General features: G+C 45.1%; 1 protein-coding gene and 1 long non-coding RNA gene across 2 annotated transcripts; one reads left to right on the top strand and one right to left on the bottom strand.

The window, feature by feature from the left end:
• Positions 1-16,442: 16,442 nt before the first annotated feature.
• LOC139835492 (uncharacterized) lies at positions 16,443-17,529 on the top strand. The gene is made up of 3 exons (XM_071825349.1): positions 16,443-16,823; positions 16,875-17,166; positions 17,432-17,529. The coding sequence occupies exons 1-3, from the start codon at positions 16,443-16,445 to the stop codon at positions 17,527-17,529; spliced, it is 771 nt and encodes a 256-aa protein (XP_071681450.1).
• Positions 17,530-18,709: 1,180 nt separating this feature from the next.
• On the bottom strand, positions 18,710-19,513 carry LOC139835157 (uncharacterized). Its single transcript, XR_011750886.1, has 4 exons — positions 19,477-19,513; positions 19,304-19,403; positions 19,101-19,229; positions 18,710-19,008 (listed from the first exon to the last, which is right to left on the bottom strand). It is a non-coding gene; the product is annotated as an uncharacterized lncRNA (long non-coding RNA).
• Positions 19,514-20,311: the final 798 nt, after the last annotated feature.

A 20,311-nucleotide genomic window follows, 5' to 3' on the forward strand; every position in this document is an offset into this window, starting at 1 on the left:
AGCCACCAAACAGGGGAGCCATCCCAGGGCAAAGACATAAATACCGCCAGGATCACCTCAACCACTTAACCAATTCCAACAAAGAAACCATGCACGATATCATCACCCAAAGAGGGTTCAAAAGGGGCTAGGGTACCCAACCAGTGGTTGGCATCCCGCTAGCCCTAACAAATTCATTGAAATGATCATCACTGAATCTCAGTTCACATTATTTATCCATTTAATCAAGCAAGGTTAAACAGATAAATAAAAGAGACAAGCAATTGATGCACCAGGGTCTTGCAAATGATCAAATGGATCATGACAGGCATCAATTGATGCTTAAGCAAGCAACAGCACACATCAGGCCAGGCTTGTGTGATACACAAGTGAGCAACAGTGAGGCACAGACACCAAAGGGCAGCTGTTATTACAAGCAACCGGTGATCATATGAACACTGAAGCTTGTTAGAGCATGCTACCGCATGCTAGAACTCATTCTAAGCAATTAACACATGAACAGATAATTAAATAATCGAACAATTGCATCACAGATAAGGGCATCGTGCTTTATAATTATATCCAGAAGCACATCAAAGGCTGGATGAACCAAAGGATCATAATACACAAGAAAAGCACATATCAATTCATCACTGGATCACACTGCTAAGCCAACAGTAATGCTCAATTGAGCATAATCATGAATCTGAACTAAATGAACTAGCCCAGAGGCACTGGCACTTGCAAGTATGCAAGGATTAACCACCACAATCAAGCCAGGGACAAGATTAAGCACACACAGTATGCCCTAGTGACAGTAAAAAGAATAGGAGCATGCCAGTAGGCCATGAGCATCACTGGATGCTCATGAGCAATTATAGGAGGACCACAGCCAAAGATTACAATGAACAGAAATAGCTAGGAAGCACAGTGAGCAATTGAGCAAGAACAGCACAGCCCAGTAAGCTAGGATCTATGGCGATGCTAGAAGCCAAGCACAGCAGAGCATCAACAACAGCAGGCCAGCACCTCCACAAGGAGGGAAGCCATGGCCAGGGATACTGGAGGAGGAAGAAGAGAGGCACAGGAGAAAGAGGGTGGCGGAACACTTACCTGGAGCAGCAGCACTACAGCTTGCCATGGCGGCACGGCGGTACGGACCGGCCACGGCAGCACCAAGCCGCGGCCAAGCCAGGCGGTCGCCGAGGCGCAGGGCTCCAGCGCAACCACGGCGGGGCACACGGCCACGCCACGGCGTCAGGATCAACGGCTGCGACGAGGTGGCCGCGGAAACCCTCGGCCATGTCGCAGAGATGTTGGGGAAGAGCGGTGGCGGCGGAGGAAACACGGATCGGCGCGGACCAATCGACGCGCCGTCGTGCGGCCGTTCGATTGCGTCCGATCTCGCCGGCGGGGACGGCCGGTGGCGGTCGGAATAATTCGGCGACGGCGAGGCGACCACGGTGTCGCGAGAGCAAGAGAGAGATTAGGGTTTCGCGCGAGGAGAGGGGAGAGAACGAATGGGCCGACCGAGCCCAAAGGGTGGCTCGGTGCGACCTAACTCCGCTGGGCCACCCCCGACAGGTGGGGCCCAAGGGCATTTAGGTCATTTCCTAATTCCAAAAAAATACAGAAACTTTGAAATTATGTAAGAAATGTTAAATAGCTCTAAAAAATAATTAAAAATATGAAAATAGATCAACATAAAATTCTCTATCCAAATAAAATATCAGAGAGAATTTTTGAAGACAATGAAGAATAAGTCTTAATTTGATGACTTAAAATACTGATTTAAATCACACATATTAATTTCAATAATGAAAATAGTCCAATAATGCATTTGGACTTTAAAAACACCTTGACAACATTTCAAGGTTGTATTTTACCCTAATTCAAGTATTCCCAAATCATTCTTAGTATTAACCTCTTACATGAAATAATAACGACATCGGAAGGGGGGAACAAACCCTAAAAATGGAATCATGCATAATTGCTTCTTTAACCATTGCCCTTATCGGACAATGATGCTATTTTTCAGAACAAGAGGACAAGGGTCAGTCCCATACCTTCCAACCGCAGAACTTTGCAGTTGTTCTGTGCAAGTTCATCACTTGCTCATGTCATTTGAGTATTTTTACCAAATTACTTGCAAAGTATTATGTTTATCACTATTGCATAAAAAACCAAAACCACTATTTTCATAACTATGAATATGACTATGTGGTGGGCAATGGAACCATGGATTGTGTTGATATGGTGGAGGTTCCATTGCAAGGGTTTATATCCATCTAGGATTAAACAACAAATGTCGCCAGTGATTCTTGTGCCGTAATACCCGTGTTAACCATAAGATCTGGAGTGGGACGGAGTAGTCAAAAGTGTTTCCACCTCTCGTACATCCACGGATGCGCTTACCGTAGACACTTGACCCAGGTTGGGCAAGCGGTGGGGTGGGGATCCCATTCTAATTCCCCACGGTAAGTGGTCTATGATGGGTTGCAGCTACCGGCGAAGGAGTTTGGTTAACGAGTCCCAAACTGTTGTCGTGGTCGGGGTCCATCCTTAAGTGGTATAAGAGGACCGACGAGGACCTGTGGTCGGGGTATGCAACAAAGGGTGGGTGTGCGAGGTAGCGGAGGAACATGATTGGCTAGACCTTATACCGGCCTCACACCAAAGGAAGTGTGGACGGGAAAGCTGCCCGGTTGGCACCAAGGTTAAGATCTCTTATGGGTAAAGCAACACACCTCTCAGAGTGTAAAGAATCGTGACTGTCACTCCCTCGTTCCGGATTGAGGAATCGCGAACGCGGCCGGAAAGGAGCTCCATGAAGTTCTAGTAAACCGGTGAAGGCTGACGGACATAGCTCTTTGAAATAAAAGCAATCTCTTGAAGAAATGTTTATTAAAACTTGCATTGGTGTTAGAATTTCTGGTCTAATATCGTAGCTAGTGCATTAAACACCTCTTATCTATAATGAACTTGTTGAGTACGCTCGTACTCATACCACTCTTAAATCCCATGCTTAGATTGTCTGAACCGTCTGGAGGAGGACTACGACAACAATGAAGGAGCCGAGGTTATCGGCTATGATGCACCTGACCTCTCAGGAGGAGTTGAAGGCGTAGACTACATCATCGTCTACGGATCCGGGGAGGCTTCCGGAGAAGAACAAGCCTAGAGATATCTGAGGAGTAGTAGTAGCCGAGCAGCACAAACTCTTACCATGTAGCTGCTCGATTAAATAAATGTTTTGTTTAATGAGACAATGGTATTGTAAGTTAAGTTGGGTTCACCTCGAACCCAGGAGATATCCTCTTAGGACCCAAGAGGAGCTTCGAGACGACTTGTGTATGTGTATTGTAATAATATGTGAATGAGTTATGGACCTTGCTATGTTCTGTTGTACTACTCTGAGGGATGTGATATTTGCGGAATGGTACTTCGCGAATGTTATATCAACGATCGGCATACTACAACATGCGGTGGTATGTGGTCACCACAGTTGGTATCAGAGCAAAAGCTTTGACCTTAGGTTGGAACCTAGTAAATGGGACCAAACGTTAGGAGTCAAATAGGATTAGTAAAGAATTCTCTAAAAATATGGTGTATATTCAATTGAGAATACAACAATCATATCTTTTAGTGCGATAATTCTTTATTATCTCTATTATGATGCATTATTACTAATCTTATAATCTTCTATTTCTACAGCCAACATGGCAAGTGCACGACCGGGAAGAAACGTGAAAGTTATGGATTCCACATTGAACGAATACTAAGGAGGACTTGCTGATATCCTACGAGCCATGCTATTGGAATTTGGGTGTGATCCCCAGATTCCAGTAAAGAAGTACATGTTCTATGATGGACCGGTGTTGGCCAAGTGCAGAGTAGGACTGCGACTTCCCGAATCTTTGGGAATGAGCATAGTCATGCCAGCTGGAGAAGCTAGGACAACCAACACAGCCTATCATATAGCTGTTATGAGAGCCATAACCGACATACGGGAACATAAGACAAAAGAGCTTATGGATTCCGAGTTCTCCCATATTCCTCATAATCAGGAGGAGGAAGATCCCATGCTCAACCACTACAAATACGCCAAACGCAAACCCATAGCAGCGGCAAAATATATGGATAATAGCCGTAACTTCATATCATTACTCTTTCAGCTGAATCATCATCTGATAGGAGCTATTGATACGATGCTAGAGGAATTTACCGAACCCAAGGAGGAGAGTAGGGAGAAAGAACCTATGGATAATGTAGTGCACACACCAGTTTATTCAGCTGGTGACTACATCAGCTTTGATCCACTTGCACGTGAACCTACACCTGCTACACCTGGGAACTACCTGGGTAGTTCCTATGGGGGATACGAAGGCGGAGAGGAATCCGGAAACAACCAGCGTTCCGAGACTCCAATCGAGAATTCCAGGGGTTGGCGTTGGGGAAATGATACTGGAACCCATAGTACTACTGAGTATTATGATGGAGAGATGAACGATGATGCAACAACCCAGAACCAGAGTTATCCTAGTAATGAAGGAGTGGATGGAGGATATCCGACACAGGTTGAGTCGGGTATGGGTTTTGGTAACCCTTATGGTGGGGCTACAGGAGAGTACACCCGATGGGTGGACTATGATGCACTCAACGATCAGTTTGTGAACACTGATTTCTCCTTAGGGTCATCATCGGATTCGGACTACAAGCCAACGGGGAGACCTTATGTTCCAGGGTCTATCAGGAGGACGACACGTTCGACCGGATGGAAGCCTGGAATGTACCGGGAGTGAAGACCGATTAGAAGTCCACCAAGGGAGGCATGGCTATAATACACAAGTACCACGTGTATTATAGTTTGTAATATTTGTATAAATTTGTACATATACTTTAATAAGTGAGTTTGCATACTCACATCGACTTGAGTATTGTAATAAGACCACTTATGTATGTATATACAGGGTATATGTTTTGTATGATTTGGATTTGCTTCTTGATTTCCATTGCGTGACTAGTTCTGTGCACAAAGTTGAGCTCAGAAAACTTGCGCATGGAGTAATTATGAGTATCATCTTGTGTTGCAGAACTAGGGGAATTATGTCGGGAACGTTAGGAAACGAGACTGAAGCGCAGCGCATGGAGCGCGAAGCAAAAGAAAAGGAAGAGGCTGAGGGTGCAGCCAGAGATCAGTTTCCACCACCACCACCACCCATGACGCAGCAAAACTTTATCCAGTACATGCAGCTGGCGGAAGAGAGGCAGCGTGTAACACTAGAGCTGCAGAACAAATTCCTTCAGGATCTGATGCAGCAGAATAGGGTAGAGAGACCTGAGAACCAGGGAGTCACATTAGCAGACTTCCAAAACACCAAGCCGATATCTTTCGCATACGCGCCAGAGCCTATGGATGCGGAAGATTGGCTGATGGATACTGAGCGCAAGCTCAACACTGTTGGATGCAATGACCAAGAGAAGGTTCGATATGCTACCCATCTGTTATGTGGACCTGCAGCATCATGGTGGGACAATATTGTAGCCGTTTACCCGGCTGGAAAGGTATTTACCTGGGAGGAGTTCGCAAGGAAGTTCAGGGAATCCAATGTCCCTGAAAGTATTGTGGAACTGAAGCGTCGAGAGTTCGAGAGTCTCGAGCAGAAGGACAAGGCAATCCTGACCTATGTCGTGAGTTTTCAAAGCTGTCCCGGTATCTTTGTTGAGGAAGTCAACACCGAGGACAAGAAGAAAAAGAGATTTCTGAGGGGGTTAAGTCCCCAGTTTAAGGTGCAGCTACGGATGATGAGAGCAACGGAATTCCAAGAGTTGGTGGATGCAGCCATCACTCTTGAAGATGACTTCAAACAACTGCAAGAAGAGAAGAGGAAGAAGGCCAAGTATGAGCCTAAGAGGTTTGTTAGTAACAAGCCCAATACCAGCTTGAGTTTCAAGCCACGGTATAACAACAACAACAACAACAACAACAGCAATCAGAGGAGGAACCAAGGATATCAGTCTGCAAATCAGATTATATGCCATTCCTGTGGATTCAAAGGACATGTCATGAAGGATTGTAAGAAACCCAAGATCATATGCTTTGGGTGTCGTCAGGAGGGGCACATGCTGAAGGATTGCCCCAAGAAGAATAGTGGAGGAGGTCACCAGAGGAGGAGGAAGCCGAGGAGGAAATACCGGAGGCAACCGGAAGAATAAGAAGCCCTTCGGCAAGCTGAACTGCATGCCCGGGAGGAGGTGGTCAACTCTGACCAGGCGGTGATAGGTACGCTCCAGATACTCACTCATCCTGGCAAAGTACTTTTTGATACTGGTGCAACTACATCATTCATTTCTCAACAATTCATCATCAAACATGGGATTAGTTGCACTAAGTTAGATACACCCATAACCATACTTTCTGCGGGGGGAACGATAGTAGTAAACCATGTCAAACAAAAACAAGTCATTATGATCAATAAGTGCGCGTTTGACGCGGACCTGTTCATTTTACCGATGAAGGACATTGATGTCATTCTTGGTATGAACTGGTTGGAAGTTAATGGAGCATTGATCGACTGTATGAACAAGACGGTGTCATTGAAAAGTCCCGATGGAGGTAGAATGATCTACCAAGGCGACAAACATACACAGATTGAAGTGGAGCTACAGCTGAATAGCATGAAGGAGGTGAAGTTAGAAGATATACCTGTAGTAAATGAATTCCAGGATGTGTTTCCTGCGGAATTACCTGGTATGCCACCAGATAGGGAGATAGAATTCACTATCGACCTAATTCCAGGAACAGCTCCGATTGCCAAGGCACCATATAAAATGGGGCCTAAGGAGTTGAAAGAACTTAAGGAGCAACTGGATGACTTGGAACAAAAGGGATTCATCCAAGAGAGTGTTTCACCATGGGGATCACCTGTGATCTTCGTGGATAAAAGGGATGGAGGAAGAAGGATGTGCGGAGACTACAGAAATCTGAACAACGTCACAATCAAGAACAAGTATCCACTTCCAAGAATACAAGATCTATTTGATCAGGTTAGAGGAGCGGGAGTCTTTTCCAAAATTGATCTAAGATCGGGTTATCACCAGATAAAGATCAAGAAGGAGGACGTTCCGAAAACTGCCTTTGTCTCAAGGTATGGACACCATGAATACCTTGTAGTACCTTTTGGATTGACCAATGCCCCAGCAATATTCATGAATCTCATGAATAAGATTTTCATGCCATATCTTGACAAGTTTGTCATCGTATTCATCGATGATATCTTGATATATTCCAAGAACAAGGCGGAACATGCCGAACATTTGAGGTTAGTGTTGCAAACACTAAGGGAACACCAACTTTATGCCAAATTCAGTAAGTGTGAATTTTGGCTAGATCAAGTGGAATTTCTTGGTCATGTCATTAGCAAGGATGGAATCGCTGTCAACCCGAGCAAGGTAGCAGCAGTTCTAGAATGGGAAGCACCCAAGACTGTCAAGGAAATCCGAGGATTCCTAGGAATGGCAGGATACTATCGGAGATTCATTGAAGGATTCTCTAAGATAGCAGGACCTATGACAAAGTTGCTAAGGAAGAATACGCCATTCATGTGGTCAGAGGAGTGTGAGAAGAGTTTTCAAACTCTGAAGGAGAAACTCACCACGGCACCGGTGTTAGCAGTTCCGGAAGTTGGCAAGGATTACACCATGTACTGTGACGCATCCAAACATGGATTGGGTTGCGTACTCATGCAAGATCGGAAAGTGATATCCTATGGATCGAGGCAACTCAGACCTCATGAAGTGAACTATCCAACACATGACTTGGAATTAGCAGCTGTCGTGTTTGCATTAAAAACTTGGAGACATTTTCTCTATGGAGCTAAGTGTGAGCTCTATACAGATCATAAAAGCCTCAAATATTTCTTCACTCAGAAGGAACTCAACATGAGACATAAAAGATGGTTAGAATTGATCAAGGATTATGATCTGACAATCAATTACACACCAGGGAAGGCTAATGTAGTAGCAGACGCCCTGAGTAGGAAAAGCACCGGAGGAGTGGAACAAGAAATATCACCGGAGTTGAGGAAGGAAATAAGCCAAGCCCAAATACAACTTTGGGAGAAGGAAGCCCATGAAGGATTATCGGCGTTGCAAGTAGCCGATGAGTTGAATGTCAACTTGAAGAATGAGATAATGATGGGTCAGATGGACGATCCATTCATTGTAGAAGAGATGAGAAGAATAGATGAGGGGAGGCCATCAGAATTTCACCGAGGAGAATCTGGATCCTTATGGTTCCAGAAAAGAATTTGCGTTCCGGATATTGCTGAAATTAAGGAAGTAATACTCCGGGAAGCTCATCAAACACCATATTCAATACATCCGGGAAGTACAAAGATGTACATGGACTTAAAGGAATTATTCTGGTGGAATAACATGAAGAGGGAGATAGCACAATATGTGGCAGAATGCCATACCTGCCAGCGAGTGAAGGCTGAACATCAGAGTCCGGCAGGGAAGTTACAACCTCTACCTATTCCAGAGTGGAAATGGGAGGAAATAGGGATGGATTTCATCACCGGACTACCCATGACTAATAAAAAGAAGGACATGATATGGGTAATCGTGGACCGGTTGACGAAAAGTGCACACTTTTTAGCGGTAAACCAGCAGGATAAAGGAGAGAAACTTATCGATCTTTACATCAAAGAGATCGTGAGTAAGCATGGAGTGCCTAAGAAGATAGTATCGGATCGAGGATCCGTGTTCACATCAAGATTCTCGGGAAGCAGCCTTCACGAAGCTTTAGGATCCAAGTTGGATTATAGTACCGCGTATCATCCACAAACAGGTGGACAAACTGAGAGAACCAATCAGATCTTAGAAGATATGCTTAGGGCTTGTGCCCTAGACTTCGGAGGATCATGGGAGGAGCATCTACCTTTAGCAGAGTTTTCATACAACAATAGTTATCAAAGCAGCATCAAGATGGCACCATTTGAAGCTCTGTATGGGAGGAAGTGTAGATCACCAATATGTTGGTATGAAGCCGGAGCAAGCAAAGAGTTCAACCCTGACTATGTCAAGGAAAAACAACAAATCATTGACATTATCAGAGACAGGCTCAAGATAGCCCAGAGTCGGCAAAAGAGTTATGCCGATCAAAAGAGAAGGACATGGGAGCCACAAGTTGGAGATATGGTTTATCTTAAGGTAAGCCCGATGAAAGGACTCCAGAGATTTGGAGTTAAAGGGAAACTCAGTCCTAGATATATAGGACCTTTCAAGATACTGAGTCAGAATCAAGGTTTAGCCTTTGAGTTGGATTTACCGGGAAGGTTAGCTCAAGTTCATAATGTATTCCATGTGTCACAACTTCGGAAATGTTTGAAGACCCCAGATGAACCAATATCACATGAGGAGCTTGAGTTACAACCAGACTCCGACGTACATTGAGAAGCCAGCCAAGATTCTCGAAGAGAGCTGGAAACAACTCAGAAATAAGGCGATCAAGTATTGCAAGATACAATGGAAGCATCATCCCGAGAGGGAGGCCACAGGGAAAAAGAGGAAGACCTGAGGAAAACATACCCCGAGCTGTTCAGGTATTACAACCACAACTTCGGGACGAAGTTTTCTTTAAGGGGGAAAGGCTGTAATGTCCCAGGTTTAGAGACGATCGAGGGGTAGATTTTAGAAAGGGATGTGCATTGCATAGTAAATTCTGGGGAAATTTCGCGCTTTTAAACAAAAACTGCATCGAAGGGGGACAAGTTTCTCTCTCGACACCTTACAGGGTTAAGGGTTTCGAGAGTGCGACAAACTTGCATCTCACTTCACTAGTTTAGGGTTTTGAGAAGAGAGGGGAGAGTTTACTTGATTGAATTCTAAATGATATGACATGGTTGAATTCAAACCAAGGTTGAATTTGAATTTCAAATTCAAACATTAAATAATTACTTAAATAATTCAAATGAAGAAATTCATTAAGTAAATGATCAATAATAAACAAGATGAACAATAATAATAAAGTAAAGCTCATTAGGGAAAACTTTGAGCTTTATTGATCATCACACAAGATACATTGTCTTTACAATATTCATAATGGAAATAGATGAATATTACAACTCATTACAAGAATTGGTGAAATTGAAAATAATAAAAGGAAAATAGGAAAAATTACAAGTTAATGATCCTAGTCTAAAATCCACTAGATCATCTTCATTTGATCTTGGTTGTGATGAATTCCAAATCCATTTTGATCCATTCTTGATCCCTGCACAAAAATCACAACAAAGAGAAGTTATGCCAAGTGGCATAGCCACTTGGCAGGTTAAAAATCAAATGGAAATGGTGGATAATATCACAGCTCTGCCGAGCTGATCCACACCAAGCCAAGTGCAAAGTATCTGGTTCACACAGACACACAAGCAGCACACACATCATGTGTGCATGCTCAACACCCAGTCACTGGGTGTGCATGCGGCACAACACACTCACACATCATCAGTGAGTCACCAAAGTGACAAGCAGGAGCTGTCGACCAGGGATGCAAGAGAGCACCATATATAACCTTTACAGAGCCAAACCCTAGCCATTTGTTCATCCATCGACAGGCAGCAGTGGTAAGTTCACCAAGAACACCAAGAACACTTAGAACAGGAAGAACAATAAGCCACCAGAAACCATCCAGGGACAGTTTCACCAAGAACTGTCAACTGTGAGCAAATACCAGATGGAGTAAAGCACCACAAGCTTGTAAGGAGGAGAAGGGCAAGCAAACCAAGCATCACAGAAGCAATCCTCTACAACAACACTTAATTCTAGGAGCTGGAGTGAGGTATACCACACAAAAGCCTGAGCAAGATCATATCTTGCTCATAAATAAGCATACAATGCATCACTGGAGCACAGAAGGGTAGAATACCCTGTGTGTGTCATCATCTGGCTACCAGGCCATTTGGTGCAAGCATAGATGGGTAAGACCACTAGGTAAACATCCTAGGGGAACAACAGTTATGCAAATCCATGCATAACTAGAGGAATCCAGCCAAGAATGCAACCATAGCTAGCCTAACCCACTCACTAATCACCTACAGCTAGCTAGGCCATCAGACTATAGACAAATTCTTGTCTATAGAATTTCTCAACATCAAAAGCCACTGGAAGTCCAGTATTGGATCAAGCCAGTGAGCATCTACCCATCACTGAAAGCCACCAAACAGGGGAGCCATCCCAGGGCAGCACATAAATACTGCCAGGATCACCTCAACCACTTAACCAATTCCAACAAAGAAACCATGCACAGATATCATCACCCAGTAGGGTTCAAAAGGGGGCTAGGGTACCCAACCAGTGGTTGGCATCCTGCTAGCCCTAACAAATTCATTGAAATGATCATCACTGAATCTCAGTTCACATTATTTATCCATTTAATCAAGCAAGGTTAAACAGATAAATAAAAGAGACAAGCAATTGATGCACCAGGGTCTTGCAAATGATCAAATGGATCATGACAGGCATCAATTGATGCTTAAGCAAGCAACAGCACACATCAGGCCAGGCCTGTGTGATACACAAGTGAGCAACAGTGAGGCACAGACACCAAAGGGCAGCTGTTACAAGCAACTGGTGATCATATGAACACCAGAAGCTTGTTAGAGCATGCTCGCATGCTAGAACTCATTCTAAGCAATTAACACATGAACAGATAATTAAATAACTGAACAATTGCATCACAGATAAGGGCATCAGGCTTTATAATTATATCCAGAAGCACATCAAAGGCTGGATGAACCAAAGGATCATAATACACAAGAAAAGCACATATCAATTCATCACTGGATCACACTGCTAAGCCAACAGTAATGCTCAATTGAGCATAATCATGAATCTGAACTAAATGAACTAGCCCGGAGAGCCTTTGGCACTTGCAAGTATGCAAGGATTAACCACCACAATCAAGCCAGGGACAAGATTAAGCACACACAGTATGCCCTAGTGACAGTAAAAAGAATAGGAGCATGCCAGTAGGCCATGAGCATCACTGGATGCTCATGAGCAATTATAGGAGGACCACAGCCAAAGATTACAATGAACAGAAATAGCTAGGAAGCACAGTGAGCAATTGAGCAAGAACAGCACAGCCCAGTAAGCTAGGATCTATGGCGACAGCAGTAAGCCAAGCACAGCAGAGCATCAACAACAGCAGGCCAGCACCTCCACAAGGAGGGAAGCCATGGCCAGGGATACTGGAGGAGGAAGAAGAGAGGCACAGGAGAAAGAGGGTGGCGGAACACTTACCTGGAGCAGCAGCACTACAGCTTGCCATGGCGGCACGGCGGTACGGACCGGCCACGGCAGCACCAAGCCGCGGCCAAGCCAGGCGGTCGCCGAGGCGCAGGGCTCCAGCGCAACCACGGCGGGGCACACGGCCACGCCACGGCGTCAGGATCAACGGCTGCGACGAGGTGGCCGCGGAAACCCTCGGCCATGTCGCAGAGATGTTGGGGAAGAGCGGTGGCGGCGAGGAAACACGGATCGGCGCGGACCAATCGACGCGCCGTCGTGCGGCCGTTCGATTGCGTCCGATCTCGCCGGCGGGGACGGCCGGTGGCGGTCGGAATAATTCGGCGACGGCGAGGCGACCACGGTGTCGCGAGAGCAAGAGAGAGATTAGGGTTTCTGCGCGAGGAGAGGGGAGAGAACGAATGGGCCGACCGAGCCCAAAGGGTGGCTCGGGTGCGACCTAACCCGTTGGGCCACCCTGACAGGTGGGGCCCAAGGGCATTTAGGTCATTTCCTAATTCCAAAAAAATACAGAAACTTTGAAATTATGTAAGAAATGTTAAATAGCTCTAAAAAAATAATTAAAAATATGAAAATAGATCAACATAAAATTCTCTATCCAAATAAAATATCAGAGAGAATTTTTGAAGACAATGAAGAATAAGTCTTAATTTGATGACTTAAAATACTGATTTAAATCACACATATTAATTTCAATAATGAAAATAGTCCAATAATGCATTTGGACTTTAAAAACACCTTGACAACATTTCAAGGTTGTATTTTACCCTAATTCAAGTATTCCCAAATCATTCTTAGTATTAACCTCTTACATGAAATAATAACGACATCGGAAGGGGGGAACAAACCCTAAAAATGGAATCATGCATAATTGCTTATTTAACCATTGCCCTTATCGGACAATGATGCTATTTTTCAGAACAAGAGGACAAGGGTCAGTCCATACCTTCCAACTGCAGAACTTTGCGGTTGTCTGTGCAAGTTCATCACTTGCTCATGTCATTTGAGTATTTTTACCAAATTACTTGCAAAGTATTATGTTTATCACTATTGCATAAAAAACCAAAACCACTATTTTCATAACTATGAATATGACTATGTGGTGGGCAATGGAACCATGGATTGTGTTGATATGGTGGAGGTTCCATTGCAAGGGTTTATATCCATCTAGGATTAAACAACAAATGTCGCCAGTGATTCTTGTGCCGTAATACCCGTGTTAACCATAAGATCTGGAGTGGGACGGAGTAGTCAAAAGTATTTCCACCTCTCGTACATCAACGGATGCGCTTACCGTAGACACTTGACCCAGGTTGGGCAAGCGGTGGGGTGGGGATCCCATTCTAATTCCCCACGGTAAGTGGTCTATGATGGGTTGCAGCTACCGGCGAAGGAGTTTGGTTAACGAGTCCCAAACTGTTGTCGTGGTCGGGGTCCATCCTTAAGTGGTATAAGAGGACCGACGAGGACCCAGGGTCGGGGTATGCAACAAAGGGTGGGTGTGCGAGGTAGCGGAGGAACATGATTGGCTAGACCTTATACCGGGCCTCACACCAAAGGAAGTGTGGACGGGAAAGCTGCCCGGTTGGCACCAAGGTTAAGATCTCTTATGGGTAAAGCAACACACCTCTGCAGAGTGTAAAGAACTGTGACCTGTCACTCCCTGTTCCGGGATTGAGGAACTGCGAACGCGGCCGGAAAGGAGCTCCATGAAGTTCTAGTAAACCGGTGAAGGCTGACGGACATAGCTCTTTGAAATAAAAGCAATCTCTTGAAGAAATGTTTATTAAAACTTGCATTGGTGTTAGAATTTCTGGTCTAATATCGTAGCTAGTGCATTAAACACCTCTTATCTATAATGAACTTGTTGAGTACGCTCGTACTCATACCACTCTTAAATCCCATGCTTAGATTGTCTGAACCGTCTGGAGGAGGACTACGACAACAATGAAGGAGCCGAGGTTATCGGCTATGATGCACCTGACCTCTCAGGAGGAGTTGAAGGCGTAGACTACATCATCGTCTACGGATCCGGGGAGGCTTCCGGAGAAGAACAAGCCTAGAGATATCTGAGGAGTAGTAGTAGCCGAGCAGCACAAACTCTTACCATGTAGCTGCTCGATTAAATAAATGTTTTGTTTAATGAGACAATGGTATTGTAAGTTAAGTTGGGTTCACCTCGAACCCAGGAGATATCCTCTTAGGACCCAAGAGGAGCTTCGAGACGACTTGTGTATGTGTATTGTAATAATATGTGAATGAGTTATGGACCTTGCTATGTTCTGTTGTACTACTCTGAGGGATGTGATATTTGCGGAATGGTACTTCGCGAATGTTATATCAACGACTGGCATACTACAACATGCAGTGGTATGCAGGGTCACCACAATTCTCTCAACTTTCTCAAAATCCACTTCAATTGAATTCCTTTGCAATTGTCCATAGAAATTTGAGGTGATTCAGATACCTATCAAATGAATTCAAATTTAAATGTCAACCCTTGGACAACAAATGCACTTCTCCGAACTACCTATCAACATTAGCATTTTCACCAAACCATGAGTTGATAAAATGCCATCATCATCAACCTTGGCACTATTACTCATTCTCCTCTCTATCTCCCTAATACTTTCCACTCAACCCTAATCCCTCTTTCTTAACTAAAACCACCAGAACCAACTCTTGTTAACCTAAATGATCATTGGATCAACATGGGCATCTTGTGGCCGGCCATTTTTCTCAAGTCTTGGTGCCATGTACCATCTCTTTTCCTCGTCTATCTCACCCTAATTAATAGGATCATCACCATCCCACCACTTGACCCTCCAGCACACTCACCCTTCTCTGGTCAATACCACTGTAGAATCACTGTTCATATTTTTCCTTTTGTGCTTGGAGGAAGAGGAGGATGTCCATGCCAACCTTGGCATGAGGGCACCCCATACCAATCTCTCTCTCTCTCCCTCTATCGCATGCTTGGTCTAGCCAGTGAAAAAAAACGAAGTAGAAGCCCACCTGCGCCCCTACTTTCCATGCATGTCCCCTCTACAGCCCTAGACTCTCTCTCTCTCTTGACTTGGGAACCGATGGGGAGACGCAAATCTCCCTCCTCCCTCTCTGCACTGCACATCAAACACTGGTGGAAACTGACCCCCAGGACTCCTCTCTCCTTCATGGACATGTCCTATCTCACTCCACCTCACTGCTCTACCCAGACACCCCCTATGCCGGTCAAGCACGCCATAGTGGACACGACCACGCCCGCGACATCACGCTCCCTCCTTGTCCCCTTCGACCTAGTATGGTGGTGCGGCCATGTACAACGCACACACACAGAACGAAGAACCCTTACCACGCCCTGGCCAGCAGGCCCTAGTCCACGCCGTTTCCGCAGACATTTACTCGAGCACCTGGTAGACCGACGCGACCTCTTTGTTCCCATTCGCTTCCAAGCTCCACGGACAGCAGCTTCGCTCCAAAACATGTGTTGCGGCCTGGACTCGTGGTAGCACCACCCCTCCGAGCCAGTCGTGTGTCGCCGCTCTCCTTCTCACCCTTGCACACACCCAGTTCATCATGCAGCGGCTCACACTCTTTATAAAAGTCCACAACTCCTCTCGTGCCTCTCCACTTTGCCATCCCACCTCTCACACTCCTCCTTTCCACCACTCAGAGCCAGAGGAGCTCTGTGCTCCTCCAATTCTCGAGCCCGTCCTCGACATCCGGGAAGAAGAGGTGGGGGTTGATGTCGCCTCCGTCCACCATTTGCCCTCCCTTATGCTTCCCTCGATGCGCCCTTCTTTCCTCTCTCTAATGCACCCTTTCTTTACCCTCCGGTTGGCCTCACGACAACAGGAACGTGAACAACATGGAGCATGCCATCGACGACCGCCGTTAATAACGTTGTTGTTTTCTCCGCCCCGAACGACATTCGAAAGCCCCTTCTTCACCGCATCAAAATGCGTATTTAGCCTATTTAGCCTAGATTTGTACGTATTTAGTTCCTCATTTTGCCACATCAAAATGCTTAGGCCGAACTGCAGAAGCTATTTGTTCAAGCGGGTGCCCTAGTAGCTGTGATTTAGCCATGGGTGTTTTGTATGCACACGAGAGCCATCTTTCACCACATTAGGCCCAGCGTGACATATGCACAAATGTTTGTCCGCGACGAAGATAGGATGAACAACCCGAACATCATCTACAACAATGGTGATGTGGAATCTGTGAACATGTTGAGGATGAAAAAAGTTGCCTTCAACCAACTCGTGAACACATTAAGAGGTAGGCAGTTGCTCAGGGACATCATCCACACCTGTATCGAAGAGCAAGTGGTTATGTTCCTTCATGTCATTCGGCACAACCAACGATTCCGAGTCATCCATAGCACATGGAGGATATTGACTGAGATAGCTTCTAGGTACTTCAAGGCAGTCCTCTATGCTATTGGAGAACTAAGGGGAGAGATGATCAAGCCTGCATCTTCCAGCACTCCCACCAAGATCGCTGAAAGTCACCGTTGGTATCCATATTTCAAGGTGAGCAACATTTTGTACAACTGATTTACACATTTGTGCATCTTTTTTGAGGGTGAACCTTGTTCTCTTGATGGCCAGTACAACACAAATGCCTTAACATTTGTTCATATTCATGTCAGGATTGTGTTGGGGCCATTGATGGGACTCATATCACAACGAAAGTGCCAAGAAGCCATTATCTTGCTTACAGGGAGAAAGCACTACACCAGCCAGAATGTGTTTGCTGATGTGGACTTCGATATGAAGTTCACATATGTGCTTGCTGGGTGGGAAGGATCAACTCATGATGCTACCATTCTGGTTGATAGCTTGGAGAGAGCAGATGGCCTCAAGGTCCCTAAGGGTAAGTTCTACCTTGCTGATCCAGGCTATGCTTGTTGCCCGGGTTTTCTCAAGGTACCAACTCAATGAGTTCTTTGCAAGTTTCTACCCCAAGAACGCCAAGGAACTCTTCAATCTCAGACACTCTAGCCTCAGGGTCACCGTCAAGAGGGCATTTGCAGCTATGAAGAACAGATTTAAGATCCTTGACCAGAATCCTTTCCACACCTTCTCCACCTAGGTTAAGCTAGTGTTGGCTTGTTGCATTCTGCATAACTGGATCTTAGGCTGGGGTGTTGATTCGTTCTTCCCGGGCGAGGATGAGGTCCAGCCTGACGAAGTTGATGTTGGACATGGTGTTGTTGCCACCGATAACGCGACCTGAAAGAACAAGAGGCAGGAGTGGGCAGACGCTATATGGGGCCATACCAGAATCTGAAGAAGAAGAGAAGCATTTTTGTGATGTGGGTTGTGCTATGAACTACTCCTAGTTATGTGTATGACTCGACTATTTGTGCGCTCTAAACTACCATTCGTGCTTAGCTAGGACTTAACTTGTTGTGTTACACTGCTATTTGGAAGTAGCTAGGACTGAAGACGTTATATTAGTCATGCTTGTTAGTTTGATTCGCTTTAAGGTGCCTCTTTGCTCGAACTGATGAGGGGTAATGTCAAAGTGGTGACTAGAACTAGGTCCTGTAAATTACCAATCAGCCCAATTGCATAGTTGACACACATATTGCAGTTTAGTTGCAACCAAACAAGACGCACAATCGGGCTGAAAAAAACTTTGCTAGGAACCAAACAAACTGTCATTTGAGTATATGAACTTGGTCAAATTAAATATGGCACTGGGGAGAAAATCTCGCCCGATGCAGGAAAGTGATGCGACCAAGGAATGAGGCCCTTAGAATAATTGATGGATTAAACTATTTGAGCCAGCAGAGTTTATTGCTTTCTGTTGCTCTAGGTTAAAGACTTCCACTCATAGATAGATGTAAATTCATTTTTTTCTTGTCTTAAAATGCATTTTCTTTGTTGCATTTGACTAAATAAGAAATGGCCCGTGACATGGAGCAAAAATAAAAATAAAAATCGCAAACCATCATGTGGAAAATGCGCGCAGCAAGGCGCGGAGGTCCTTCTAGTAAGTTTCAGATCTCAGATGTAATCGGCGAGTTTGCTGCGCAAGAGATCCTTCTAGTAAGTTCCAGATCTCAGATGTAATCGGCGAGTATGGTTTCACCAAGAGGGTGCGCACAGAGTCAATAGTCAACGGGTAAACTAAACTAGGGGTCAGGGCCATGAACTTAACATTCGGGTACCTACAATTCCTACTCAACATAGTGCTCAGGTTTTCGGGTTCCGGATTTGCGTTTTATGCGCACCAAGAGACGATATGCCATACGAAGGATGAGGCACCACAGCATGTGGAAATCAATCAAAAAAGATAGAGCCAGCGGAATTCAGAGAACGTGGCTGCATCGATTAATCACATGGGGGCAAAGAGCAAAATTTGAGGATAATGAACTGATGCTGTACAATGCCCCAAAATGGCTAACAGATTGTACACAAGGCAAAACAAATTAAAACTCAATAGTAGTTCCAACTCACAGAACATGGAACAAGTGATGAACCTTCATCATCTAGTGACATAATATTTCCTAGGTTGCGGTCCAAGTGACATTGCAAGTTGCAACATCTAGCTGCAGACAAACTGAAACATAGACAGGTAAACCAAGCGGCATATACATAGTCAAGACACAAATTAACTTTTTTCTGCTACTTGCAATTGGGGTTGTCTTTGGATGAGCCGTTTGAGGAAGTTCCACCTCCAGCCAATGCCAGTGCTATTTCCAAATACCTACAAATTCACGAGGGGTCAATATAAATGCAATAGAAGAATTGTTCAAACAAAATGCATCAATGGAGCAATAGAATAAAATGCAATGAGACCTTTTGGTGATAGGCCCAGGTCTTCCATTCGGCATGGCAGCCAAGGATTTGGACTTGGGAGGGGTTCCTATTGCAGCTACAGTAGGTGGGCCAGGTCGGGAAGTTCCACCTCCAACCAAGGCTGGTAGTCTACGCACCAAGGAATTAGTGAGATAAAACGCAATACTTCAACTCCTCAAGCAATGATGCAAATGTTATAATACCTTCTGGTGGTAGGCCCAAGGGTTTCATTCCCCCGGGTAGGCAAGGGAGCAGGTATGCCAGGTGACACAACATTTTCATCCAAGGCTCTTGTTGGTGTGGCTATATGACAATACCATAAGCCAACAAACATAACACTAATCCAATATAAAAAAGCTAAGAAAAGTTATCTAACCTTCTTTGCTTCCACAAGTAAATCCACCCTTGCAGGGGGAGTGCTCCGGTGTCCCCCCCTACGCCAATAATAAAATTGAAGGGGCAAGTTTACTGAAAGAATTATACATACCCCATAACTTTTAGAAAATAGACAAATAACCCCTCAAGTCAAAACCGAACCCCCTTTTTACATGGTGTGGCAGTTAAATAAAAACCACCCAATTCCACGTTCGACTAGGAGGATTAAAATTCTCCTTCACCACAATCATCCTTGGCCTCTCCTCGCCCCCTAAATCCCCATAATCCGGCGATCTTGCTCGCTCCTTCGGCGCGGCGACCATGGAGGCGCTCATTCTCGTCGTGTTCCTGACCCTGCTAACTGTTGTGAAGTGTATATGTGGATTGCCTAGCCCTTTCCATAAGTTCGGACTTTTGGTTCATGTGGCTAGTGCATGAAGCTTAACATGGTATCAGAGCCCCAGGTCTCGAGTTCAAATCCTGGTTTTCGCAATTAAGCCTAAAAATTGCTGTTTCCCCCCTCTTTAGCCACCGCTGATGCCCTGTTTCGGTGTGCTCTTCTTCTTTCACGTGTTGACTTTCTCTTCTCCCGTCACACGCGAGTGGGGGTGTTGTGAAGTGTATATGTGGATTGCCTAGCCCTTTCCATAAGTTCGGACTTTTGGTTCAAGTGGCTAGTGCATGAAGCTTAACACCACTCTCCGTCTCTCCGTTTTTGACCATGGCGGGCAGCGCGCATCGGCAGCCTCGTCTTCTCTGTCCATAAGAGCATCTCTAACAGAGCCCTTATTAAACCGAAAAAATAAAGTTCAATCTCCCGAAAATTAATTTTCGAG

This window comes from Lolium perenne, chromosome 2 (genome assembly GCF_019359855.2).
Source record: "Lolium perenne isolate Kyuss_39 chromosome 2, Kyuss_2.0, whole genome shotgun sequence".
Classification (NCBI taxonomy): domain Eukaryota; kingdom Viridiplantae; phylum Streptophyta; class Magnoliopsida; order Poales; family Poaceae; genus Lolium; species Lolium perenne.

Excerpts from the sequence above, each read along its gene's own strand:
- LOC139835492 (XM_071825349.1), top strand. The coding sequence starts at position 16,443 with ATGTTTGTCCGCGACGAAGATAGGATGAACAACCCGAACATCATCTAC. Across the intron at positions 16,824-16,874 it reads GTTGGTATCCATATTTCAAG|GGTGAACCTTGTTCTCTTGA; the intron begins GTGAGCAACATT and ends ATCTTTTTTGAG. Across the intron at positions 17,167-17,431 it reads TGGCCTCAAGGTCCCTAAGG|GCTGGGGTGTTGATTCGTTC; the intron begins GTAAGTTCTACC and ends ACTGGATCTTAG.